Below are 27,969 nucleotides of genomic sequence, written 5' to 3'. Positions count from 1 at the left end.
AAAGACAATGAGTAGTAGTTCTTCTTTCATTGTAATTCTAGAAAAGAGTGGTGGATGCCATATAGCAATGGTAGGTTGCGGACTTTTCTAGTGAATGGTTTCTGGACTAGGTCTCGGGGATGTAGGTTAATCGAACCCCCCGTTAACAAATCTCTCTGTGTCACTTTACTTTATGGACTTGCAAACTCATTACACAGTCATCATACAAATCAATAGATCTAGCACACATATGTTTTTACATCTCTCTCTTTGTTTTGTTCATCATAGTCTCTGTATTGATTTGATTTATACAGAGCTTGATTCCATGCGCGAGCGTTGTTGAGAAGACTCTGTTAAACGAAGCTGTGAAGGTTATAGAGAAGTACAAATCAAAGGTTCCTTTAACAATCTTAAGAGTCACTGAGTCAGTAATGTAAACCCATAAAATAAAATTAGAAGTTTAAACATAAAAAAAGAAAAAATCACTTCCTAGTCTTATCAAGAACTTCAATGAATCTCTTTGGAACTCCATAGTGTTCCACCATATATTTCGCAAGATTATCAATCACACCTCCTTGAATCAGAACCTCGTACCCTTTCTTACCTGAAACTGAAAGCAACACATAACAAAAAAACAATCATCTCTCATATACACAGATGAAAAAAAAAAAAAAAACTTCTGCAGTTCTCCTACTGAAGTACTGCAAGCAAACTTCTTCTGCAGTTCTGATCCAAACAAGTCTGGGTCTATCAAGAACGTCTCCATCCCTGTGACCTTGGTTACCTTGTCTTCGTTCTGTCATTATCTGAACCGGTTTTATAGCTCCTTTACGAACCACAGGCTCACCGCCTTCTCTCATCACTACGTGATGAGGCTGCATTCTACCTACAAACGTAGACCCAACATCCTTTTTGTGAATCTCTGACGGATATGCCGATCCCTTTTTGATAGCTCCTTTGGAATCACATAGTATTGCATCCAACACCACCGTTGACTTGTTTGTTGGCTTTACCAGATTTTCTTTCTCGATGTATCTGAACACAACATCAGTGGCTTCGGAAGCTGTGTACAGATTTCCTTTGTCTTCCCCAACTGATGCAAATATTGCACTGAGGTTGCGCTGTGGAGCGCTCTCCAGGAGACTCAGAGACTTCAGCATTCTTCTTCTCTGGCTTGAAGGATTTGTAATCTGGGTGGCTGCGGTTGACTGAAATCAATATAATCTCCTTCTTATGCTTGTCTTCTTTAACAGATATCTGCGCATATATTTCAAAGATTGTGACAGAGTGTAGTTGCCAATCGAGACACCAAAGCAAATCTACTAGCAATTATGAGTATATCATGGTAAATGTAAATGTACCAATGTGTTACAGACTTTCAAGAAGATACAGCATACAACACTTAATACTAATAGCTTCCTAAATTGATAAACACGAACAGCATCTACTAACACTCCTGTTATATCGAAATATTAAATCAAGCAAAAAAAGAATACCATAAGACAAGAGAAATCAGTAAGAAAACTGACCATTCCAGACTGCAGCCACTTTGACAACTTTTTATGGCAAGACTTCTTAATGTCAAGTGTGAGACCAGATGGCCTACAAGGTAATACATGATTTGCCCTGCACCACTCACAGGAAAACATATGTAAGTCACACTTCGAAAGGAGAAGGAAAACAGACAATTCCAGGTGTTTAGCTTGTCATTTACGGAGTCAAGAGTAACATACAAACATAAACAGAGCATAATAAAACAACCCAATCATAGTCAAAGCCAACAAGGTAAAGCTGGATTGCATATATTACCAACCCAATACCAGAAAATAGTTGGCTTTCCATGTAACTAAAGTATTTGAATGGTGTTCTTACCATAGAGTACTTCCTGGGATGGCCTGGGTAGGTCCTTCTCCTTTAGAGTTGTATGCAATGCTTGCAAAAGGCATTGGTCAAGAAGGGCATCTACCTCCTCAGGGGAGAGAATATTCTGCTTGTCGGCATTTGCTTCATTAGCAGAAACGTCATCTGTCAAGTTCAGCTTATTCATGGTCCCAACCAAATGTTCTTCAGTATCATTCTTAGCATCCGTAACAGAGGTTGAAGGCCCAAGATTGTTAACATCACCAGATTCATCTTTAATCTCTGTGCTTGTCTGAGGACCAGCTGAAGAGTATGAGATTTCTTCAACTGAACCCGAAGCAAGGTACGATGGATCCTCCATGACAACATTCTCCATAAAACCAGAGCATTTGGAACATAGTGCCCCTCAGCTGATTCCCTGTGAAACGCATCTCCCGCATGTAAAAATTCTTTCAAAGATAACAAAAAAAATAAGAGAAGATTAGCGTACATGAGAGACATTATTATTAATTAGCGTAAAATAAAGATTAACCACAATAGAAAGAAAATTATTAGAATCCCAATGAGAGTTGAGAGAGTGAACAACCAACTCTTATTCTTCAATAAGCCAAGTACTCTCAACATGATCCAAGTAGGTTTGAACATCAAAGTATCCATCAACCATTCCTTCAATCTCAAATCTTCTTAACTCTCTTGTGGCTGGATTATAATACACCACAAAATTTTGTCCCTCTAACCAATCGGCTGGTGCGAAAACAAGTTCTCTTGTTCCAATAGTACCTTTGAAATAAAGTTCCCTATCTCCAACTTTTTGTTCCCAACGATGAATCTTGATGCACGTTTCCCGCCATTTCTGTGCGGTTTCATCCAAAACAAATATCTGTAAAACTCTAGCCCCATCCGGATCATTCACAACATTTTCAAAGTCAGTCTCATCCACTAAGGCAATGTTTCCATCATAAATCACTAACTTCCAAATGCTATAAGCAGTTCCATCAGGACATTCAATGACGGTACTAAACTTTTCAGACTTAACATTGAAGCTCATGACGACCAGAGATCCGTCAAGACATAACCTGGCTCCATAGTACAAAACCCCTTCTTTGCACAGTTCGTTATTAAATGTTAAATGATCATACTGACATGTGATCCTTTTCCAAGGTTCTTCACTTGATCCCACCGTCAACACATGATATTCATTAGTTTCTCGACCTGATATAAACAAGCGTGTCCAACATAACACCTTGAATACATTCGTAGCTTCATCGTATCCGAAAAAACTTTGTACATCAACATTTTCATGTGCTTGGATCTCCGGTAACTTCCGTAACTTTTTCAAACCCGGATTGAAAATCGCAAACTTAGTTCGTAACTGAATACAGATCAAACCTCCGATGGGCGGAGAATAATGATAAGCCATTGTATCACGAGGAATAAGCAATTGTTGTTCACCAGACGACAACAATGGTTTCTCCTCTTGATAAACAGAATAAAACAACATCTCAGTGTTAGGAAATACGTGCTGATATCTTCCATCTTGATAAAGAGAGTGAAACCACGACATATCAAGTTCGGGTGGCTGTGATGCATTTCGACGAAATCGTTCGATTATGAACATCAGTCGAGGCCTTGTCATCGATCGGCTCAAGTAGAGGTTTCGAAATCTTTCCTCAAGTATTATAGATTGCCATTCCTTCGAGACGATGAGGAACTTCACCACGGATTTCAGAGGCAACCATGATAGAATCTCCATTCGTAGGTCTCCAGGAAGTGATTCTAAATCGAAACTTGAAATGTCCATTATCTTATGTGTTTTGAGATTAAAAGCCTTAAACACGCTGCAGATGAAACGTTCTAATGATATTACGTTCTAATGACAGCAGATGTGCTATTTATAAGAGAATCTTTACTTTATCTTTCATCCTTAATTTAATTTTCATCTAAACCCAAAAAAGGAGAAATGTTTACTACACACGCTAAATGCTTACTCAGTACATATAGCGTATTAGCTTCTTTAGTTATCTTATATGTTTTCAAGTTCCGTGTATGAACCTGTTATTTGGCTCTTTCTTCTTTAGTTATCTAGACAAATTGTGGTTATGATCAAACAAGACAGAAGTGGTATATATTTATGGAAATCTGAAATGTGTGACTTTAGTTTAACTTGTTGAGATTGTAAAACGCGTACATCTTTAACTTTATTTCATGCTTTCATTATCCATAACCAAAACGAGAAATCTTAGTTCCACAATTAAGATACTAAAATTGTTGGCTAATCAGCATACAGATTAGTGGATACCAAGCATGAAATTTACAGACTTTCTTTCATCCTACACAATTAAATCACACGTCAAAATATATGATTATACCTTCATTTTAATTATTTTAAATTGCATGAATAAAAATTATTTTTATGACTAAATTAGCATGACTTGAGTTGAAAGGTTTTGTTTTAATCTTACACATCTACTCATCTTACACGTTTTTAATAGTTTTATTATTCCAATACAATTGAATCATACATCAAAATATCTCAGAGTTTGTTACTGAAACGTTGTGACGTGTGACTGGGTGGTCACTTGTTGGGTCGTATAACGCGTATAACATCTTTACTTCTATATTTCATCCTTAATTTACATTTAAACCCAATAGGAGAAATGTTTAATTAACACTCTAAAAGCTTACTAAAATTAGCATCGAGTTTATTGGATAACAAAATGTGAAATATTCTCTTTTTCATCGTACACGTTTTTGACAGTTTAATTATTCGAATACAATTGAATCACACGTCAAAATATCGATAACACCTTTCACCTCTTTATCAAAAAAAAAAAGTTTTTCAGTTCACAGTTTCAAGATTAAAAAAAGATGTCACACGTCAATACTTACTAATTTATATGACTAAGTAACAGATATATTTGGTGGCAAACGTGACTTCGAAGGGTACACACTAGTAAAAATGTCTAGCATTGTTACAGAAAAAAATGTGGGTATAAGGCTTTTTTTGTAGCTAAAAAATGTTTGTTACAACTTTGATACCAAAATAATTAGTAACTATTTGGTAGTAGCAAATATTTTCAGTATAACAAATTGTCGCAAAGTGTTACAGTTTAGTTACAACTTATCCGTAACTAATTGATACAAAAAGTTACAGATATCCGTGGGTATTTGCTACGTTTTATTTCGGTTATTTACATAGTAATTAGATACATTTAGCTACAAATTCAGCGTAAGCATTACCTTATAGCTGCTATGACAATTTGTAATAGAGGAGCTTCTATTTGCTACCAGTTGTTTTGTGGGGTGAATTGAAATTTAAATTGAAATTTATGGGGTGAATTGTTTGCCTTGTGGGGCAAGTTTTAAAAACAAACTGGAAATCATAAATAAACTGCAAATATCATTGCACAACAAGGTCATTGTGATTACAAAATACAAAAGCTCCGATTAAAGCATAGTTATGAAAATTCTGGGAAAAAACAGAGTTTTAAAGCTGGAAAGAACAGAAAAGAGTAGTTAAGAAGTAGATTGAGTAAACAAAGGTGGGAATTGCTCGCCGTGGAGGATTGTCAAGACCGAACCTGCAAAGACAAAAAAAAAAAAAAAAAAAACAAAACTGTGACACATGAAACAGTATTCACTTGTACATGAGATAAAGAAAGATTCAACCCACATAGGACATGACATTCTCGGTGCAAAGACAACCTGCTTTGAGAGAATAACCGATTAAGTAACATCAACTGTAAAGACCAATGTTCAAATTACATTACACAAACAAGTCAATGTACAACAATTCACGTTTACAACATGAATAACCTAAACAACACAGAGAGATAGGCTACTACTATAGATAGAAAAACCAAATCACATATAATGAAACATCCAATAAACATAAAAACACAAGAGTTGGAAATGTATATACATACCACATGGCACCGTTTTCTCGCTGAGGATGAAGAACTGGCATCAATCTCCTTGACTCTTGTGCTAGTAAGGCATCAATTGTCATTTGAGCATTGTGATTTCCCCTTCCTCCGTGTCCCCCTCTACCCTAGTGTTGAAGTCTCCCTCCGCCGCGTCCACCACGACCATAGCCTCCGCCATCACTGCGTCCACCAGCGAAGGCACCACCACCAAGTCGAACACCACGGCCACCCCCAACGCCACCACCACTAATGTTGGTAAAGAGTTAACAATGTTGTAAAAATTAACCACAAACGGATAAAATCAGAAGAGGACTAAGAAAGTAATTATAGGGCCTTCTTTTCATACTTGATAGGGCTAAAAAGCAGAGAAGCACAACACAAAAACATCAGATAAACTAATACAAAACCTAGTCAGTCAGCGTGCATTCAAGATAGAAAGTGAGTACCTAGTTGGCGTTGATTCTTGTTTTGGCGATGCTTAAGAGCAAGCTGAGCAATCTGGATGGCCGCCGTTAAGTTGATCTCACCTCCAACATCAAGGCCTGAAAAAGATGGAGCAAGTAGGATTAAACTCATACAGGATGACAAATTAAATCGAATCAAAATCTCAGAGGTAAACCCACAAAACCCTAATAAATCGAATCCAAAAGCGAGATGTGTTAATATATATACCTGGGTTTTAGCCCCACAAAGAAGATTAACAGCTTCCGTCTGAGCCTGTAACCTACACGGAGAGTAATCTCCGTTTTGCATCCACTCCGAGTTGTCAATGCATATCATAGTCGCCTACGCAGGACAGAGATCCAATAGAATCAAAATTAAGCAGCCAACATGGAGATCAAACGAAGAAATCGAGGATAGACGAAGGAATTAAGCACCCAGTATCGGAGCAACAAAGATCGAGAGGCGAAAGAAATTTTTAGGTTTGATGTCTCTCTATTAATAGACTTAGAGAATGAAGGGCTGAGATGTTTTGCTCAAAATAAAAACGAACGGCTGAGATGATAACATGAAACCAGGTTGGATTACCGGGTCATTTTTGTTACGGCCAATTCGTAGCAAACAATTTCTTTTTAAAAAAAATATATATATATCAACCACAAACTGTTACGCCTGCTAAATTTCTACAAATACGTATATCACAAAATTTGTCATAAATTAGCTATATAGTTGATCTGTAACTATTCGTATTTAACCTGTGACGAATACTCACTAAATTGATACAAAAAATAATAATCTAATATTTGGTCTCTATCAGTTACTTTTTGTAGGTAATTTTTGCTACAAATTTTTTCTGTCGCCATATACGTAACTATATACCCAGGTTTTACTAGTGACACATCTAGTCGTCAACGCACAAAATCAATTCAATTCAAATATACATTAGTAACACGTTTTCACTTATAAAAAGTTTTCAGTTTTCACTCTAATATTTTGTAACCAATTCTTTCAAATTTCTTGATTTGTTTTTTTTTTATCCGGTTACTCGTTGAGGATTGTTTGGCATATGTTAGGATTTAAAAATGATGTAATGTTATTATTATAAAGTATACTATTCAGACTCAAGAGTGTTATTTATTGGTTATAGTAACGTCACATAATTACAAAGTTCAGCCAAACAGTAAAAGAACAATACACAAAAGCAGAGAATAAAAATTGATCGCTTAAATGTATCATAAACAGTCTTTGGTGCATTTAGTGATGACATGGAGAAGCAGATCAAGTATTTCTTGGAGACAATGCCAAATCTTGAAAAGATGATCTTCTACTACAAACCCCTAAGTTTTGAAGATTTTACTGAAGTAGCAGGCGGACTTAAGAGGCTATTTTCTAAAGTAGCTTCTTCCAAGTGCGCTCTCCGTCTAATCTGGAATCTCTATACGGTATATACCTTGGCTTTCCTGTTTGAGAAATCACTGCGAGGATGTTAATCAAGTTCCTGCATATAACAAATTTGTATGGTAAACATGTAGTTGAGAATTTCAGCTTCTGGAAAAATATCCAGAAACTGAAAGGACTGGGATTTGAAGACTTCAAACTTAAACTAATTATAAACTTCAAAGAAGCCTTAAAGCACTTAGTTGGACATCAGCAAAAGGTTGAAGGATATACAATAAATCCACTTTGATAATACAATCAGTTTGCTCTTCCTACAGTGTTGCCCTTCCATGGAGAGATAGCTGTTACAGTATTAAATATCACATAGCACTGCTTACAAGACACAAGAACCTCATAAGCTACTACTATCACATTTCAAATTATTTTCCATTATCCCAAAGTGTCAGTTCTTTATAATCAAAAACTAGATTTCTAATGCCCGCTGCAGTATCAAAAACTAGAAAACACAAGAACAGCATAAGCTACTACCATCATAAGACACAAGAACCTCATAAACTACAACCAAAACATTTCAAATTATTCTCCATTAACCTAAATTTTCAGTTATTTATAATCAAAAACTAGATTTCTAGTGCCAGCTGCAGTATCAAAAACTAGAAGACACAGAGACAGCAGAAGCTAAGTGTCAATTCTATAGTGCATTCTGCAGTTTAAACAGGAAAAAAATGAAAATTCCATGCTAAATGAGTTCCAAATATAACCACAAAGATATATATATATATATATATATATATATATGGAGACTACTCTGAATCATACCCAAGCTGAGAGAGCGATCAATTGATATTTCCAGCTTCCTTCAGACGTTCTCCTGCTGCAGCAGTTAATTTTTGTCGCTCAGAACCAGCCAGATCAACAAGGTTTATTCGGCTTGTCTTAAAGCTGCTTAGCCCATCTGCACTCTGTAAGAAGTACATTCAAGCAAAGTCAAACATCTGTTCCATCAGACGTACATACTAATCTATAGATTAGAAAAAGTTGATAGCATCTCAACTTGACAGATTCTTCTGAAAAGCCAGTTATATGAACAATTTAATGTGTAATAGTAGCCTACCTTGCAACGAAGTTCAACAACACAAGTAAATACGCAATGTGATCTTGAACTCTCTGCATTTACACTCGTTGCAGCAGTCCGTCGATTTCCCAAACCTTACACCGGTTTCAGACACAAGTATAACTATCAATTATACCTTTTTAGTGAATACTTTATCTCGACCATCTGATATATTTTGCCAAATTAAGAATACTAAATTCTGTATAAAAATCTTCAAAAAGCTTTTTGTGATATTAATTTACGCAGCATCACTAACAAAACCCAGTAGCAGTGTTCACTATAATCTATGGACATCTCTTCTTTCGAGACAAGTTTTCACATTGCTTCTTTAAAACTTCAGAGAATTACAAGGATATGATACCTGAAACTGGTGTTCTTGTGTACTTTTTAGAAACATTGCAAGTGAAACTGGAATTAGTGTGCAGAGAGAAACCAAAAAGTATACAAACCTTGATCAGAAGCTTTGACACGTCTGTCAAGTTTTTCACGTATTCCTCAGTCAGGTTTTCAACATAAACACCTGACTTGACATCTTCTCTAATCTGGTGACACATTAATGAAAAAAGATGAACATATTTTTGTTTCCTTAAGTATATAAAACAAGCTGAATCTGAAAGTTCCTTTTACCATCAGGTTTTTCTGGCTCGGATCTAGTAGGTCTGTTATTTGCTCGTTGTAAATCTGAAGCAGAAAAGAAAACAACATTTATATAGTAAACTCTTTAAAATGAAACATTTACACACCATCGAAATTAAAGTAATGCATCCAGTCACTGAACCTGGAGTAATGAACAGCGGCAATGGTAATTGAGTTGCTTTTCAGCATGCTTGACTTGTTCCTGCAAACCAAAAAGAAACAAAAGGAGTATACTTCTGAATGTGCTAATCATTACACAAGTTCAAACCAAAACAAAACAAAACCAGGCATCACCTCTTTGATTCGGGCAAACAAACGTTCAAAGACACGTGGGGTCAAACCTCTTTGGTCACTGCTGAGGTGCTCGTCCAACAATCCATTCGCAGGACCCCACATGGTATATGTTTTCCCGCTACCAGTCTGATGGTAACAATATCATGATCATTAGCATTTACAAGTTACAATCAAACAATACAAGAAATGGAAGTCTGCATGAAAGGAAAACTTTAGAAAATCAAAAATTACCTGTGCGTAGGCAAATACAGAACTGTTAAATCCAGATTCAACAAGATAGACAATCCCACAAGCTGAAACATTTTTTCCTGAGAAAGAAGAAAATACAAAGTTAGAAATTCGTAAGCATATGATGACATAGCATACTGAAAAACCAAAAATATATCTTGCCTGTGTCGACTCTGGATCAGCAATTGAGTCGAATGTGAAAGTATTCCCACTAATTGTGAGGGAATCTTTGGAAATCTTTTGTACTATCATATCCCCTTCTTCGCCTTTGGTTAGAGGCTTCATTCTGACTATAACCTGAAGTTGAATCTCAAAATTGATCACCTTATCTTCGCAATTATAATGTTGGGATATGCAATTCACACTTAGCTAAGTTGTATCCCATTTCTCAAAGAAACAAAACCAAATTCACCAAGTTTTTAATTCTCTACCCTTCTCCAATTAGAAACCTAACCCCAAATCTAGCAAGTAAAAAATCTTCAATTGGGTGAAATTATAGATATGTCTAATTAGGGATTTGCCTCGGAATCGCCTAACTATAACCAAAGGATGACAAAATTACCTTGACACCGGAGTCTGAAAACCCAGTCTCCGTCGTAGCTTCCGCAGTAAGTTTTCGTTTGAGAGGATTAGACGGCGGCGGGCGTGGTGGCAAAGGACTCTTCAGTTTCATAGACCTATGGTCAGGTGTCGATGAGTTCTGGTCGAGAGGAGGAGCATTTTCTTTGGCGGTTTTTAATTTACGTGGACGTGGAGGCCTCGACTTGGACATACTAGGGTTTTTCGGCGAGTGCGGTTCTCCGCCATCGCGTAAGATGGCGTTTCTTGGTAACATGGAGTGTTTCTTCATCTCCGCCGTGAAATCTACAATTAGAAACCCTAAGAGCGACGAAGAAGGAAGATTGAAAAGAGAGAGATAGAGCCGTTAAGAGCGAGAATTTGAAATTTTCTTTTTAAAAGTGTTGTTGAGTTGAGACGCATCGTATTCGTTTTTTTTTTTTCGGCGGCCAACATTTCTTATATTATCAAGAGTATGTTTACAACAGACATACAACATTAATAAACCCAAGAGATAACCAGAGGAGAATTTTTGACTCTAGACTCTTTTGCTAATACATCTGCAAGTGCATTGTAATTTCTACCAACGTATCTAAACTGATGGAGGCTGTTACTCAAAGCAAGTATGTCCTCTAAATATCCTTGTACTTCCGCTATATCTTCCAAGGGACAGTCTTGTTTTTGAGCTTTTTCCAAATAGGTATATATATAACCTTTGAGTCTTCACAAAATATTACTGGTTGGTAGTCCACTACAAGAAAACAAGCTGTTTGGGACTCCAAAAATCATCCTAAAATGGTCACAAATGCACTATATATGACTATTTTGTGACTATTTTGAATGGTCGTTAAAATTTGGTCGCAAAATTTATTGGTCCCGATATAGTCACAAAATACTGACCACTATGTGACCTCATTTTATGTCTTAAATTTGCGACTACATTAAGATCAATATGTAGTCATATATTCCTGACCCTTTTGCGACAAACTACATAAAAAAAAGTAAAAAAAAATATAAAAAATTTATACAAGAAAATGAAATTAAAAGTAGTTTTTATTTCTTTCGTAAATTCATTATATATATACAATATATCTATACAACTATATCTATAGATTGGCATCTGCCGGAGATGTGTTATTACAGCGACGGAGAACAAAACGGTGGCGGCGGCCGGAGTGCCAGAGATGCGACTGTGGAGAAATCGAGATGTATTGATGGTGAACTGGCAGAAAATTCGAAATGTAGTGGTGGTGGTAAACGGTGCGAGCAACCACCATCATCTCCGACATCGTTGACACTAGGATCTTCAGATCCACCACCTCTGACGTCGTCGTTGACAATAGGGTCTTCAGATTCAACACCTCTGAAGTCGTTGTTGACACTGATTCTTCAGATCTGTGGTTGAGACCTAAAATACAAATCAAATAAATAATTAAAACACATAGAATTTCTCCAGATCTATTCTCAGCAACGATGGGTTCAGAAACAGATTAAGAACGGAGAGAGAAAAAGAGACAAACTTGTTTCCATTGTCTACACTGACGCGGTTGCTGTATTAGATCCGACGGCCGGTACAGAAACCACGTTTAACTCTGCTCCTTTGGTATCTTCAGAGGAGAAGGCGACAAAGAGAGAAGATGAGGAAAAGAGAGAAAAACAAAAATTGATTTTCTTTAGAAAGAAAGGGGAAGACACGATGAGTAGAAGGGAAGGAGAAAAGAAGATGATTTCTGTCCGTTGGATTGACTTCATCAATGGTGGATAATAAACTAATGACAATCCTTGCCATTTAAGAATAGCCAATGAGAAATTTTCCCCTTTTTTCTTTGATAAATTTTGGTAATTTGCTTTCATTTTATGTTATAATTTAGATATTGGGGGTATGGATTTATAAAGTATTAGAATTGATTTAGATTTAAATTTTAATCTATTAGATTTCAATTAGATTTATAAAGAAAACATTTTGGCTTTTTTTAAGTGATGGATTTCTGTTTTATATATATATATATATATATATATATATATATAAGAGTTACATTATTCGAGTTTTATAATTATGATTAAAATAAAAAATGACTAGCAAAAATTGGTAATAAGCATTCAAAAGCACTTATAGTCCAAACTTATTATACATATAAAATTTTAAGTTGAAGGGCCACAAAGATTTACAAATGATTTTACAACTCAGATTAGAATTCTCAATGTAATTAGCAATTACATAAAAATCACAAATATTACATAAAAATCACATGTAACACTTATACATGTTATATATGTAAGTTGCAAATATATTTTCTAAACATTGGAAATTAAAGTGTTTTGGGTATTAGAATGATTCAGTGTCTAAAATAGTTCATATCTATGTAGAAACAAATAACTTAACATATTTTACAATTCTTTATTGTTGAATGTATAAATAAATTCGTTAGGCCTTGGTAAAAAGTAGCAAATTCCTCACAATCTCATGTGTTAGTAGCAAAGTGGTGGCAAACTAGTCGCAAATATGTGACCGTATTAGTACAATAGTCGCAAAGTGTAACTGTGACCTTATTCTATGAATCACAAACTTATACATATCAAATTTTAAGTTTAAGGGCCACAAAATTTTGCAAATGATTTTACAAGCACTCATATTAAGAATTATAACTACTATCTATGAGTGTAATAAGTAAAAACTTGATATAGTAAGTAAAGTTAGAAATTACAAAACAATCACAAACAAGATATAGAAATCACATGTAATACTTATACATGTTATGTAAGTTGCAAATATTTTTTCCTAAACATTTGAAATTATATTTCTTTTTGATATAATGATGATTCATTGTCTAGAGTGATTCATACCAATGTAGAAATAAATACATTCACAAATTTTATAATTCATTATTGTTGAATATACATAAACAATTATTAGAAGTTAGTAAAAAGAAGCAAATTCGTCACAATCTCAGGTGTTAGTAGCAATGTAATCACAAAATAGTCACAAATAATTAACAAAATAGTCTCAAAATGTGACCGTTTTGCGACACTATTTTGTGAGACAAACAAAAAAAAATTAAAGCCTCCAAAAAGGAAAAGAAAAAATATATGATTCGACAATCACTCGTAGAATTATAAAAAATATTTCTTAAATTAATGAGTAAAAAATTGATATAAAGAAAATACCTAAAGTCACAAATAAGTAGCAAATTTGGGACTACTTTTGTTACTGAAACTCCCGATCATAAAAAGCGTCTCTAATTCGTCACAATTTACGATTATTTTAGGATTTCAATGATATAGTCTTATAATAGTCACAAATATGAGACGATTTGGAGACTACAACTGTTTGTCGTAATTTTGGGACTGTTTTGCAACCATTGTTTATGTAGTCTTCTATTAGTTATAAATTCGTCCCAAAAACGTTACAATTATTTGTGACCAAAAAAAGAGTCACAAACTGTAGTCTCAAACTGCATGTTTTCTTGTAGTGGTCAAGGCGCTTGATATGGAGGAGAGCTTCCCTAAGTGCAAAAGCTTCGGTCTCAAGAGCTGAGCTTGTGGGTGCAATTGATGAAGATCCTTTGAGAATGCATTTGCCTTGATCATTATGAAAAGTCCATCCAATTCCAGCTTTACTTTCATTGTTGAGCCATGATCCATCTAGTAAAATGACAAGGGTTGGTTTAATCCAACACAATTAGTTGAAACATGACTCTGTTCTTTCCCCTTGGATGCATCTACATGAAGCTTTAAACCGTTATTAGCCTCCTTCCATAATCTGTAATCCATAAGGGCTTTATTTATAATATCTGGGATTGCCCATCTTTTGTTATTATAAAGAAGATCATTACGAGCTTTCCAAATTCTCCAGCCAATAAACGGGAAAATATATTCTTTCAGAGAGGCTTCATTTTTAAAAGATAACAACCTTTGAATGTACTCAATGAGAGAACAGTTAGGATCAAACTGACCTGGGTTAATGGGAATTGGTGAAAGTTCCCATATTTCTCTTGCTACTCTGCACTGGAAAAGTAGGTGAGTGATAGATTCTAGTGTTTCACCACAAAGGTTGCAATCTCTCGGAACCTTGATGCGTCTTTGTGATAATGTCTCAGCTACTGGGAGAGCGTTATGGAGAGCTCGCCACCAAAAGTGTTTGATCTTCGGCGGAGTATGAAGAGACCATATAGAGTTCCAAACTTTTTTAACTAGTGGATCAACTTCTGAACTTGTTTTTGTAAGTTGGTGGTAACCCGACCTTACACTGTAGTGTCCATTGTTTGTGAATATCCAAGTTGGAGTGTCGGGTACCTTAGAAATGCTCGGCCTGATCCTTTGAATGTATTTGATGTCTTCTGGATGTATAAACTCATGTAACCTCTCTGAGCTCCATTGTGATGTGTTTGGTTTCATGAGGTCTACCACTTTGAGAGGGTTGAGATTTTGGTGATGTTGGTAAGACCTCCTTGCTGGGCGAGGGGGATTGTCAATCCATTGATCACTCCATATCCTAACAGTATTACCATCCCCTATTATCCACTTTAAACCTTGCTTGATAAGTTGTATACCTTGGTGAATGCTTCTCGAGGCGTGGCTAGGACGATGCCCCAAATTTGCCTCCATCAATTTAGATTTTGAAAAATACTTTGCTTGGAGGACTCTGCTAAGAAGAGACTGTGGTTCTTTGAGCATCCTCCAAGCTTGTTTCGCCAACAAAGCGACATTAAACTGATGAAGATCTTTAAAACCCAATCCTCCATATTGCTTTAGCCTGGTCAGCTTACTCCATGCAGCCCAAGGTATTTTATATTTATCTTTGACTCCGGACCACCAAAATTTTTTTATTTGCCCTGAAAGATGAGCAGTAATTCTTTTAGGTAGCAAAAAACATGACATTGTATAAGTAGGTATGGCAGTAGCAACAACTTTGATCAAGACTTCTTTTCCTCCTGGTGATAGAAGCTTGGAATACCATCTATTAAGCTTATTCTGCAATCTCTGAGATATATAGGTAAACACATTACTTTTATCTCTTCCAATTGCCTCTGGTAATCCAAGATATTTTCCAAAGCCTCCAACTTTGATAATTCCAGTGAGATTCTTAATATTTTGTTGAGTAATCGGATGGATATTCTTACCAAAGAGGATAGCCGACTTCTGAAAGTTGACATGTTGACCTGATGCTGCTGCGTAAATTTTCAAGAGATCCAAAAGCTTTTTACATTCCTCTTCATCAGCAAATAGCATATGAGAAATGGCAGGTCCGTTTCTGCTTGCTCTGAAGCCATGTATATGGTTTGCTTTAACAGATGCAGAAATAAGTGATGATAGTCCTTCTGTACACAACAAGTATAGATAAGGAGAAAGAGGATCATCTTGTCTCAATCCTCTTTGTGGTATGATCTTTTCTGAAGGGGAGCCATTTATGAGCACTGAATAGGATACTGTTGTGATACACTTCATCACCCAATAGCACTATTTATCTACAAAACCTAACTTTTTCAGGATAGCTTCGATGTAATCTCATTCAACTTTATCAAAAGCTTTAGCTATGTCTAGCTTAAGTGCCATAAAAGGAGTTTTAATTTTTTTGGTGCGTAGTGAATGCAGAAGCTCATGAGCGATAATGATGTTATCTGTGATTAATCGGCCAGGTATAAAGGCAGATTGAAATTCAGATATCAAAGTATGCAACCAGGGTTTGAGTCTCTCTGCCAAGATCTTAGGGATTAGCTTATATGATATATTACATAAGCTAATCAGTCTAAAATCCTTTACTTGCGTGGGTGATTCGACTTTTGGTATAAGGCAGATATGGGTGTGGTTTAACTGTGGATCTAGATAACCAGTGTTAAAGAAATGAGTGATAAATATAATCACACCTGGCTTTATAGTGTTCCAGTGGTGCCTGTAGAAGCCCGCATTCAATCCATCAGGCCCTGGTGCTTTATCTACATTCATACTTGATAAGGCTTCATAAATTTCTTTCTCTGTGACCATTGCAGTGAGCTTTTGATTCATCTCCTCAGAGACCTTTGGTTGGAGGTGTTGAAGAATGGTTTGAAGATGCTCAGTGCCTGAAGAGGAGTATATGTCAGAGAAATATGAATTAATCAGCTCTTGAATCTCTTTGTCTGTTTGATAGATGTTACCATTTGCGTCTTGAATGGAAGTGATTCGATTATGGCTTCTTCTTTGCTTTGTTTTTTCATGAAAATATCTTGTGTTTTTATCTCCTGCTTGCATCCATTGTATTCGACTTTTTGTGCACCAATATTCCTCCTCCATTCTGTATTCATGACGCATCGTATTCGTTTTACTATCACACATGTATTATCTAATTTATTTTATTTAAAGAAATGAATTAATGTGATCGATGAGTTTTTGGCCGTAGGATGAAATCCAACGGAGGGAAGGCACTAACTAAAGACCCACGTTTATTTTTTATTCACCACGGGTACACAAATTACTTTTTTCGTTCTTTCAATTAATCATCTTAAATCCGAAATTGGTTAAGAAATTACAAGATTAAAAACTTGGTCACAAAAAGACTGGATTAAATTGGACTTCTAAAAAAACTTGGTTACAAAATTCAAATCTAAATTTAGAAGTCTTAAATTTGAATTTTGGTAAAAAAAAAAATGGACTCGCAAAAGACCAAACATAGAATCTCTCACTCTCGTACTCAGGGCCGATTTTTGAATTTTGGTGACATAAACCATATTTTTTATGTAAAATCTAATATTAAATTTTTTCACTAAAATACTAAATAAATATAATTAAAAAATATTTTAAAAAGTTATTAAATACTTTAATAATGTAAAACAATCTAAGCAGAACGAGAACATGATTTTGCAATCCCTAATTCCCAAATACATTCATTATTTTTAATTCATAACCATAAAAAAAAGGTGCAGAGTACAAGGTTCAGACCAAAGACAAGGTACTTAATTGTAGAACACATATAGTCAGCTGACCTACCTAATCCTTTGAATATGTGGCCCTAAAAGTTTTAGTATATTATATGGCCTAAAACAAATGCTTTGGCTGCTTTATGCTTGGGCCGGGCCTGCTCGCACTATCTCTTGCAAATGACTAATTCACATGGACTTCTATAAAATTTAGATAATTTAAGAGTATGATTTGTGATTGCTTCTGAAGTCGTTGCCTCCTTGGTGGTTGTCTCTTCAGTCAGTAGTTATTCTTTAGTAGGTTTAAGGTTGTGGCTTTTTTGTTGGTTTCTACTTCTAGTGGTTGGCAAATCTAATTTATTTTGAGCTATCTACAGGTTGTGGTATGCGACATCGCTCTTTCCGAAAGATTCGTGGGATATGTTCATTGTGTCTCATGTCTTTCTTGCCGAAACATAAATCTAGGTTCAATCACTTTGAAAGGCACATGACTTCACAATAGGAGGTTCATATTGCCCTTTGCGGCTAGCTTTGTTTTCCTTGGCATAGGAGCAAGTTGGCACGTCTAATTTGTTTTGAACCTTTTGTTGAAGTTTTTAACCTTTGTTTTTGTGTTTTGTGCTTTGTCTAACCTATGTTTTTTTTATATTAGTTTCTCTCTAGTTAGAGCATCATTTCTCTCATTTTGACTTTTCCTTCCTTTTTTAGGCTCTTAGTCTCCGAAAATATTTAGTGTTTCAGTTGACATATGTAATTCAACAATACTTTATTTGCAATATATTAAAAAGAAACAGGTAAAAGAAGAAAATACAATTTTACTTTTTTTACCATGCGTAAAAAACCCTTTTTGTAAAATTTAAAGTTTTATGCAAAACACAATCTGTATATGTATAAACCAAATTTAGTCTTATGAAAAACATATGAAACCTAACTTTATATGGCTTCTAATTAATTGAATACATTAAAAAAAATACAAAATAACTTATCGTGTTTTACGTTAGTAATATCATAAGTTATAACAGTTAGAGGGTGTTATAGGATTCTAATTTATAAAGAATTTTGAAGACTTTAACAAAATCAATAGAAGTGAATAAGTGAAAGACTTTTAAGGATTGCTAGAGAGTATTCTATAGTTTTGTTGATTAGTTTTCTAAAATTTTATAAAGTAATCAAAACAATCTCTGTATTTTTGTGATGCTTTCTATGACTTTATTTTGTAAAGAAAGTGTGTAAAATCATGAACCAATAACATAATAAATGAATTCATTAATAATCCTAGATTTTTTTGTTTTAATTGAATAACACAAAACTTTTATTGACTTTATAAAAGTTTGAATCCAATAATCCAAATTTGTTAAGATTTTAATTGATTTTTTTACAAATCACAAAACTAATAACACTAAACTTAACAGAGTTTAACAAAATCTTAATCTAATAACAACATATTCTATGTAATATTTAATGTCTTTATAACTCTATCAAAGTCACAAACCTATAACCCCCACTTAGGTTTGAGTGTTGATGAATTTTTTTCTTTTAAACAGATTTACTGAAATAAAAAAACCACTTTTTAAAAAGAAAATTTTGAATAAATATTTTTTAGTTAATTAGTGAGATTTTTTTTTTATTTTTAATGGATTTAGTTTAATTTTCACGTGGAGATCATGATATATAACCAAAGAGGCAGAAGATAACTAGAAAATATATACTGCTTTAAATAGAAACTAGGTAACAACCCGCATTATATGCGGAATAAATCGACTCAAATAAAATTATTATTTAGAATTTATGGTGTCATAATAATAATTTTACACATAATTTTTTTTTATTTTATTCAGATTTATATTTAATTATTTTGTGTAAAAATATATTTCGTCCGTAAAATGTGGAAAATAATGTTAATTATTGTGATAATGTTATTTATTTTAACGATTATTGTAATAATTAATTTCTAATAAATATTTTCTTTGTTTCATAAAGAGTGTCATTTTAGAATTTAATTTTTGTTTTACAAAGAATGTCATTTTACATTTCCAATCCCCTATATTATATTTTCAATGCATATTTTTCATTAGATTTTCTAGTTTTACCCTTAATTTATGACTAAATTCAACCATTAAATATTTATTAAATAAGGGCATATATGTATATTTTAATATTTTCTTAATTTGTGTGAAATGTGTCAAAATAACACTTATTGTGAAACAGTGGGAGTACTTGAATAGTCATCAAATTTTTTAAAATCAGAAAATAAGTTTTGTATTTCAAAAAGTTAAATAGATGAACATTTTTTTAATAGTTTCTGAAATGTAATTTACTTTAAATAATTAAATATGTTATGAAAATAATAATTAAATTATTAACTATATATTTTTTTATATAGTTGATGAAGTCTTTCATTTGAAAAAACTAATAGAAAGAAACATTACCTTATATATTCTACTGACATATTTATGTAAATAATAATGAAATAAAGATTTCATTATACTCCCTCTGTTTCATAAAGAGTGTCATTTTGACACAATGCACACTATTAAGAAAAATATATGAATTTCTATTTTATCCTTTATAAATACACTAAAATAATTTATCTTTCTAATTAATAAGCTGAAATAGTAGGGATAAAAATGAGAATTAATATTATAAACTGCACTGAAAATATAAAATGACACTATTTTATAACAAAAAATCTGTGTCAAAATGACACTTTTTGTGAAACAGAGGCAGTATGTTTTAAAGACACATTTAATAATCAAAAGACTTATTTTTGTAAATATGTTTATTTTGAAATGCTTAATTACAATTAAATTTCCAAACCGCTCTGGCAACGACACATCAACATTATTAACAAAATGTTTCTCTATTAATATATAGGGGATATTATTCCAAAAGTAAAAGATTTTTTTTTAATATATTTTTGGTTAATATTTTGACTATTTCTATTTTTTTTATATAGATTATTCTAGCAAATCTCCTTTCCTTAAATCCTAAAGGTGGAGAAAAAAATTAAATGCGAAAACTTGACCCAAACCCGAACCCAATTAAACACGAGATCCGTCATCATCATCCATCCAATCAAATAGAGAGAGACTCGCGTTATGACCTCCCAGTGATTAGCCGCGACTTACCCCTAAAGTAAACTCCTAATCTCTCACGGCTCTCCTCCCCCTCTGACCCAGAGAATTCTCAGTTTCATCACCACAATTCGATCCCGGATCTGATCCGTTTCGACCTAGATCAGAGCACCAATGGCGAGCATGGATCCAGAAGGTATGGATGGAGTTCGTATGACTTGGAATGTATGGCCTCGCACTAAGGTTGAAGCTAGCAAGTGCGTGATTCCACTCGCCGCCTCGATTTCTCCGATCCGTCGTCACCCCGATATCCTTAATCTCGATTATGCTCCTCTCCATTGCCGCTGTAGCGCTGTTCTCAACGCCTTCGCTACTGTTGATTTCAGCGCCAGCCACAGCGCCAGCGCCAGCGCCAAGATCTGGAAATGCCCTTTTTGTTTGCATCCGAATCATTTCCCGACTCACTACCATAGCATCTCTCAGGATAATCTCCCTGGTGAGCTTTATCCTCAGTGCACCACTGTTGAATACACGGTACCGTCGTCTGTCCCTGGTGTTGGTGTTCAGTTCGATCCGAGAACTGGTGCTCCTGTTGGCCCTCCTCTGCCTCCCCCTGTGTTTGTGTTTGTTCTTGATACTTGTATGATTGAGGAAGAATTGGGATATGCCAAATCTGCGCTTAAGCAGGCCATCGGGTTGCTTCCGGAGAATGCTTTGGTGGGGTTTGTGTCGTTTGGTACTCAGGCTCATGTGCATGAATTGGGCTTCTCTGAGATGTCTAAAGTTTTTGTCTTTAAAGGCAACAAAGAAGTCACCAAGGATCAAATTTTGGATCAGTTGGGGCTTGGCTCTTCCTCGAGGAGAGCCCCCACTTCTGGGTTTCCTAGAGGAGCGCAAAACGGATTCCAGAGTTCAGGAGTTAACAGATTCCTTTTGCCGGCTTCAGAGTGCGAGTACACATTGGACTCGGTGAGTAATGGTCTCAGTTTCAATAGATTTACGAACATGTATCATCAATTGTAACATGGGTTTTCAACACTGGTGTGGCTGGTTTTTTGTATGCAGCTTTTGGATGAGCTCCAAACAGACCAGTGGCCTGTTCAGCCAGGTCATCGTCCCCAAAGATGCACAGGTGTGGCATTGAGTGTAGCTGCAGGATTGCTTGGTGCTTGCTTGCCTGGAACTGGGGCTAGAATTGTAGCTTTGGTTGGAGGTCCATGCACAGAGGGCCCTGGAACGGTTAGTGCTTGTTGATTCCTCGGTTGATGGCACTGTCAAGTTTCATCGCACCATATTTGTTTTAGTCTGAATCAATTTTTCTTTCTTTTTTCTTTTTTCTTTTTTCTTTTCAGATTGTCTCAAAGGATTTGTCAGATCCTGTGCGCTCCCACAAAGATCTAGATAAAGATGCTGCTCCTTATTATAAAAAAGCTGTTAAGTTTTATGATAGTATTGCAAAGCAGCTGGTCGCTCAGGGTCATGTGTTAGACCTTTTCGCTTCTGCACTTGATCAGGTATTAATGTGTCGTGACTAATGATTATACGTTGCTTGATGCCCAAACTCTGATTTGATTCTTCTGGTAGATTTTATACTTCAGGTATAAATGTCTGGTTTCTTGCACCGCTTGGTTTCTCTATTTTGTCTGTTTCGCTGTTACATTTTAGCTGAAATGAGAGCGATCATCCCTCATTAACTCCCTGGAAAGTGTTGTTTTATGAGTCATTATCTCATTTTTTGGTTACAAAATTGTTAGGTGAAGTTGATTTTGTTGATGCACACCAAATTGTGAAACCTCTTACATGTAATCGAGTCGTTTAACTAACCTGTGATCACCAGTTTCTAACCTTTTTCTTCTATTTAATTTTGCTGATGTTAGTGATTGTGCACGAAAGAGCCCATTTTTAGATATAACTTTTACATACATTTGGAAAACTTGAATGGCAATCTATGCGATTGTTTTAGAACATCCCTTTAATGTAGAAATCGGAAATGGTTGATTAAATTCTCTAGATAATATGTTTGCCAGTACCATATCAGAAACCTCATTTTTCATTCCATTTTGATGTCCTCTGCTTCATGAAAGACTGAGTATATTTTTTCAGTACCATTTTTTTCTTCTTAACATAACTGTTGATTGGGATTTGCTTGTTGTCTCTATCAAACCATTCCAATTTAGGTATCATTTTTCATCACATGATTAGATACCTAACTATCATTGTCTCCGCTGTTGCATTTTGGGTATAGTTAGGTTGGGGTTGCTGAAATGAAAGTTGCAGTTGAAAGTACCGGTGGTCTCGTTGTTCTGTCTGAAAGTTTTGGCCATTCTGTATTTAAAGATTCCTTCAAGCGGGTGTTTGAAGATGGCGAGCAGTCTCTTGGTCTTTGCTTCAAGTATGTTTCTGCTCTGCTTCTTATTGTCAATACTTTGCTTATTATCTTCTGTTGGGTTGATGTTGCAAGAAAAAGAATATTTTGGCAATTAAGATCCTTTCTTGTGGACCATTATGCATTATACTGCTTGTATGCTAATACAATATATATTTTGCATCATTTAGTCCAAACTAACTCTGAACATTTCATTTTCAGTGGCACGCTTGAGATCAATTGTTCAAAAGACATCAAAATTCAAGGGGTTATTGGGCCTTGCTCATCATTAGAAAAGGTTATACCTGGAGTGCTTAGAAGTCATTTTCATTCAAGTTATTTTTTTGTTTTTTTGTGTGTGTGTTTGGTGAATGAATAAAGCTGCCTGCTGTTAATTGATTTTTATTTTCATTTGGTGCCTTGCAGAAAGGTCCCAATGTTGCCGACACAGTCATTGGAGAGGGTAATACCAATGCTTGGAAGTTGTGTGGCCTCGACAAGAGTACCTGCTTGACTGTATTCTTTGATCTATCTTCAACCGGGTCAAATGCTCCTGGACTTGTAAATCAGTTGTATTTGCAGTTCGTCACAAGGTATTCTGGCAACTGTTGTTCGTCTCTTTATTCCTTCATTTTTTTTTTTTTTTGTTAATCTTTTTATCTTTCTGGAAGAAGTTATTACTTTAGCTTTAGAATTATTGTGTTTACTGTTATTGACTCGATTGCAGATACCAAAACCCTGAAGGTAAAAATTTACTCCGGGTTACAACTGTAACCAGACAGTGGGTAGATACTGCTGTGAGCACAGAGGTTTGTCATAATCTTGTTTTCTAAACTTGCCACTTTATTCTAAATATTCAATGTTATATTGGGTTTACATGTAATCTACTAGCTCTTTTATGGTAGCACTGTTTTTTTAGGCAGCATTGTTCATATTAGGATTAGAACCTATAAATCTGCTAGCAAATTTTAATTATTTGCCTCCACACTGTGCAAATGCGGTTAACAGCAGTATTGTTAGGCATGGTACCACATCTGGTTCTCATTTTGGTGAATATACTGTGAATATAAGCGAGCAGCTATAGTATTTTTGTCTTTCAATTGCACTCCACATTCTTATTTCTTGGAAACGGTTGGTTAGGATAAACTTGGATTCTTTAGATACCGTCGGTATAAAGTACTCTGATTCATAATACTTTATTTTATATGATTCCTATTCCTAAACCTCTTATGTGTGTTTCATCGAAAATTTGTATCATGTGCATCTCTGAATTATGGTGTTGGTTTGCATGATTTTGTAATTTTACTAGCTTGTTACATCTCACTATTGTCATGGAATCAATAATAATCGTGGTTAGGGTGATGTGTTTGGCGTTTAATAAGCCAAAAGCTTCATGGCAACCATTCTTACAATGGTTACTGTATACATTCTCAGGAACTTGTGCAAGGCTTTGATCAAGAAACTGCTGCTGTGGTTATGGCAAGATTAACTTCCTTAAAAATGGAAACAGAGGTACCATACATCATCTTATCGGTGCTTACAGTATATGGGTTAATTTGACTATGACTTAATTTTTTTGATGCTGTTGGGGTAAGGGGACCAAGCCCATACTGCCTTTGGTCAATTAAAATATGGGATTTTATTTTTTTCTCCTGGCCAAATTCATTTATCATGGGTTCAGGATCTTTGGTAAAATGTTCATCTATATGTCCAAAGGAAGTAAAACTTTATTTCTCATACAGCTGAACTTTATAATTAAAACAAAATAGTTTAGGTGGCTTACAGTTGTTCCTTGAGAAAACGTGCGAAGACGTCTTCCTTGTAACATCTTTATTGAGGATCTACTGTGGCTGTATGATATGCATTTTTCATCTCTTTATACAAAGATTTTGTAGTCTGTGTGAGGCTCATAGTGAAACTACTAAAAGTAATTGTTGCTATGAAGTCTCCTATCTTATTGCAGTACTATGTATGGTGTTTATCTGCTTGTATTTTTGTGATAGTGTTGCTCACGTATACTGTGTATTATTACCTCAGGAGGGATTTGATGCTACTCGGTGGCTAGATCGGACTCTCATTCGTCTCTGTTCAAAATTTGGTGAATATAGAAAGGATGATCCAACCTCGTTTACGCTGAATCCATATTTTTCATTGTTCCCTCAGTTCATGTTTAACCTGCGACGGTCACAGTTTGTTCAGGTAGACTACTATATTTTGATTTCATCACTATCTGCCTTTATGTAACTGGCATACACAGTTGACTCATGTTTTCTTTTTTTTTTGCGGTGTTGGAATGGTTGCAGGTCTTTAACAATAGTCCTGATGAAACCGCATACTTCCGCATGTTGCTAAACCGGGAGAATATTTCAAATGCAACTGTCATGATCCAACCATCACTAACGTCATATGCATTTGATTCACCACCTCAACCAGCTTTGCTGGATGTGGCTTCCATTGCAGCCGACAGAATTCTTCTGTTAGATGCATATTTTAGTGTTGTTGTCTTCCATGGAATGACTATAGCACAATGGCGAAACATGGGTTATCATCATCAGGCTGATCACGAGGTAATGCACGCTCTGAACCAGTAGTATTTGTAAAAGCATTTTTTACCTTCATTTTACACTTGCATAGCTGAAAAATGATATGTTCGTCGTTAAAATTAATACTTGTAACTTGTAAGAGCTGGTTCCCTTTAAATGCAAAGTGAATAAGTTGGGTTGTGGCAAGGTCGATAATGTCTATCCATGGTGTCTCATTTTGTGTTATCTTTATACCATCAATAATCCTGTGGTATCCTGAATCTCCAATGTCTCGTGTCAGGGCTTTGCTCAGTTATTGCAAGTTCCTCAAGAGGATTCCCAGATGTTAGTGAAGGAGCGTTTCCCAGTCCCAAGATTAGTTGTGTGTGATCAACATGGATCACAGGTTAGCATTGATATATGTTTTTTAATCTTTTGTCAGCTCGACTTTGATGATTTGTATGTTGTGTGGGTTCTGATCTTATGGTTTTCATCACCGTATCCTTTAATTTTACACCCTTTAACACTGCAGGCAAGGTTTTTATTGGCTAAGCTGAATCCATCAGCAACTTACAACAATGCAAACGAGATGTCAGCTGGGTCAGACATAATTTTCACTGACGATGTGAGCCTGCAAGTCTTTTTTGAGCATCTTTCGAAACTGGCCGTGCAATCCTGAGGGAAGTAGTCTACCCAGTTTGTTTTTTTCTGCTTAAATTATCCGTATCTTCCTTATTACCAGCATGCCCGTTTGTACTATCTTAGAGCTCTTTGTTATTCTCACATTAATACATCATGGAAGGTACTCGCATAGTTGAAGCCTTTTATTTGCATTGGATTTGTCTGGAGTACAGAGATTTACTGTTTACTGTTTTTTCTTCTTGGGATGAGATCTTGTATTATCAATTTTATATGGTTTGGTTCACTGACTTTAGTACTTTTGGACATCTTCTCTGCTTCTGATCCAGTATGTTGCCCTACTGCGTTTTTTAACTTTATTTTGTTGAGCTCTGAATCCAAATGACGCTGCGAGATTTGGTTATGGAGTGTTTTTACTGACTTTGCAGATTCAGCTACTTATTATTACATTACTCGAATGTGTGGAAAGAGTGATTTGGTGAATTGCAAAAGTAATACTTTTTGATGAAGAAATTAGTAAAAAAATATTTTCATAAACTATAAAAGCAGGGTTTTTTTTTAACTTGGTTGCTTGTTCGGATCTGGACATCATTTGTTTTTTTTTTCTTCGGGGTGGGGGGTTCTTCACTTCCATTTGTCACTCACCAAAGTCCAAACATGTCTCTTGTTCACGGTAGAACCGATATATAATTAGAGGAACATGACAAATTAGAGGAACAAACAATCCAAAATTATTATAATTCAACAACCAATATATAATATTACCACAGCAAAAGAGAAACCCAAGTTCTATTCCCAATATATGAAACAAATGTATACATGGCCCCTGGTTTATCACTTACAATAAAAATAAACTTCAATTAGAAAATTAACACTTTGTAATATATTATGTATAGATTCTATAAATATGACCCTGTATTGCTTTAGTGACTTCACTTGGAAACACACATAAACTTAAAACGATTAGCAAGTACTGTATATTGATATACTTTTTCAAAGACATTATTGAATTTCTATTAAAAATGAACAAAAATGTTGTGTTTTTGACCTTTAATTTTTTATTTTTATTTTGTCATGTAAGTTTATTTTTATATTAGGATAAAATATAGGATATTTATAATTATTTCTAAAACAATATTATGTTTATAATTTGACATATATGGAGAGAGCTCGAAGACATTTGGAGGATACATTACAAGTGTATGTCAGGTCTGCAAAGGGGGGAGAAGAAACGATTATACATGTCCTGCGGGATTGTCCGACTATTGTGGGACTCTGGGTGAAGATATTTCCGTTGCGGCGAGGCAAACTGTAAGACCCCGATCCTAGAAACCATACTCGGACTTAAACAGACCGATAAAAAATTTTCTAAGGCCGACGAATTCTATGCGCATATTAACAAGTATAACAACAATTATGAATAACAGGTGAACTTAACTTAAACTTACGAATTTATTAAAAATATTATGAGGTTCAATTCAACGAAATAACAACTTCTCCCATGCATGGAAATAACGAAACTAAATAAAAATAACGCCATGAATATTTCTACCCAAAGCCACCATCCTCCTTCCTCCCTTGCCTCTGTCACACGAGCTGGTCAGCCACTATAGTCCCGATCATCGGACCTATCTTTTCCTGCGTCCATAAAAGGAGGCGTAAGCAAACAAAGTTTACTTAGTAGAGCGGTCATCCCGTCTCACTAGGCTCAGTTCAACGATCTCAATCTAACACAGGGAATATCCCAATCAAGTCACGCAAGTCAATCAAATACCATGGATAGTCGCCTAAATCTCTTAAACCAACCATCATTCATATTGCAATAGAAACCATAACCATAAGACAAGCAATTAACAAGACTAAATAAACCACGGGTCAAGAGAATCAACCATGGAACTCGGCCACAGTCACGCACTCACCTTCGGTATCGACCTAAGGTGTTGATCTCTCGGTTTCTATGCTTGGATCTGATCCCCGCTTCTACACGGACAGATCGATACCATTAGTATCCGAGATATATCCCATAACCATAACCATAACCA

At 35.2% G+C, this 27,969-nt stretch overlaps 1 protein-coding gene, 2 long non-coding RNA genes and 3 pseudogenes across 8 annotated transcripts; 1 reads left to right on the top strand and 5 right to left on the bottom strand.

Moving 5' to 3' along the window:
• Positions 1–142: 142 nt before the first annotated feature.
• Positions 143–2,341, bottom strand: LOC104732260 (uncharacterized; annotated as a pseudogene). Its single transcript, XR_015575085.1, has 3 exons — positions 1,852–2,341; positions 1,509–1,605; positions 143–1,236 (listed from the first exon to the last, which is right to left on the bottom strand). The product of XR_015575085.1 is annotated as an uncharacterized LOC104732260 (transcript).
• A 90-nt stretch (positions 2,342–2,431) lies between these two features.
• Positions 2,432–3,640, bottom strand: LOC104733673 (putative F-box protein At1g70970 pseudogene; annotated as a pseudogene).
• A 1,579-nt stretch (positions 3,641–5,219) lies between these two features.
• LOC104732258 (uncharacterized) lies at positions 5,220–6,681 on the bottom strand. Of its 3 annotated transcripts, none has more exons than XR_015575087.1 (5): positions 6,644–6,681; positions 6,438–6,551; positions 6,212–6,307; positions 5,766–6,011; positions 5,220–5,420 (listed from the first exon to the last, which is right to left on the bottom strand). It is a non-coding gene; the product is annotated as an uncharacterized LOC104732258 (long non-coding RNA). The 3 variants fall into 3 exon arrangements; XR_002034606.2 differs by lacking the exon at positions 6,644–6,681 and adding an exon at positions 5,513–5,544 and having other exon boundaries at positions 6,438–6,576; XR_758759.2 differs by lacking the exon at positions 6,644–6,681 and having other exon boundaries at positions 6,438–6,576.
• Positions 6,682–8,953: 2,272 nt separating this feature from the next.
• Positions 8,954–10,797, bottom strand: LOC104733672 (kinesin-like protein KIN-12A; annotated as a pseudogene). The gene is made up of 7 exons (XR_015575086.1): positions 10,439–10,797; positions 10,039–10,173; positions 9,880–9,956; positions 9,649–9,774; positions 9,497–9,556; positions 9,346–9,399; positions 8,954–9,260 (listed from the first exon to the last, which is right to left on the bottom strand). The product of XR_015575086.1 is annotated as a kinesin-like protein KIN-12A (transcript).
• A 672-nt stretch (positions 10,798–11,469) lies between these two features.
• On the bottom strand, positions 11,470–12,109 carry LOC147930794 (uncharacterized). The gene is made up of 2 exons (XR_015575088.1): positions 11,955–12,109; positions 11,470–11,842 (listed from the first exon to the last, which is right to left on the bottom strand). It is a non-coding gene; the product is annotated as an uncharacterized LOC147930794 (long non-coding RNA).
• Positions 12,110–20,235: 8,126 nt separating this feature from the next.
• LOC104732257 (protein transport protein SEC23 F) lies at positions 20,236–26,235 on the top strand. Of its 2 annotated transcripts, XM_010451794.2 has the most exons (12): positions 20,236–21,370; positions 21,467–21,640; positions 21,754–21,915; positions 22,651–22,793; positions 22,989–23,064; positions 23,193–23,359; positions 23,494–23,575; positions 24,201–24,278; positions 24,804–24,965; positions 25,070–25,333; positions 25,590–25,694; positions 25,821–26,235. In XM_010451794.2, the coding sequence occupies exons 1-12, from the start codon at positions 20,576–20,578 to the stop codon at positions 25,965–25,967; spliced, it is 2,355 nt and encodes a 784-aa protein (XP_010450096.1). In that variant the 5' UTR covers positions 20,236–20,575; the 3' UTR covers positions 25,968–26,235. The 2 variants fall into 2 exon arrangements, with proteins under 2 accessions (XP_010450096.1, XP_087334019.1); XM_087477893.1 differs by lacking the exons at positions 20,236–21,370; positions 21,467–21,640 and having other exon boundaries at positions 21,775–21,915; positions 22,647–22,793.
• Positions 26,236–27,969: the final 1,734 nt, after the last annotated feature.

This window comes from Camelina sativa, chromosome 12 (assembly GCF_030686135.1).
Source record: "Camelina sativa cultivar CO46 ecotype springtype chromosome 12, ASM3068613v1".
NCBI classification, from domain to species: domain Eukaryota; kingdom Viridiplantae; phylum Streptophyta; class Magnoliopsida; order Brassicales; family Brassicaceae; genus Camelina; species Camelina sativa.
Note: the sequence above shows the minus strand (reverse complement) of the source record. Positions and strands in the feature narration are given on the sequence as shown.

Coding starts and splice junctions, on each gene's coding strand:
- LOC104732257 (XM_010451794.2), top strand. CDS start 20,576: ATGGCGAGCATGGATCCAGAAGGTATGGATGGAGTTCGTATGACTTGG. Junction 22,794..22,988: donor TCTCTTGGTCTTTGCTTCAA/GTATGTTTCTGC, acceptor TTTCATTTTCAG/TGGCACGCTTGAGATCAATT. Junction 23,576..24,200: donor ATACTGCTGTGAGCACAGAG/GTTTGTCATAAT, acceptor ATACATTCTCAG/GAACTTGTGCAAGGCTTTGA.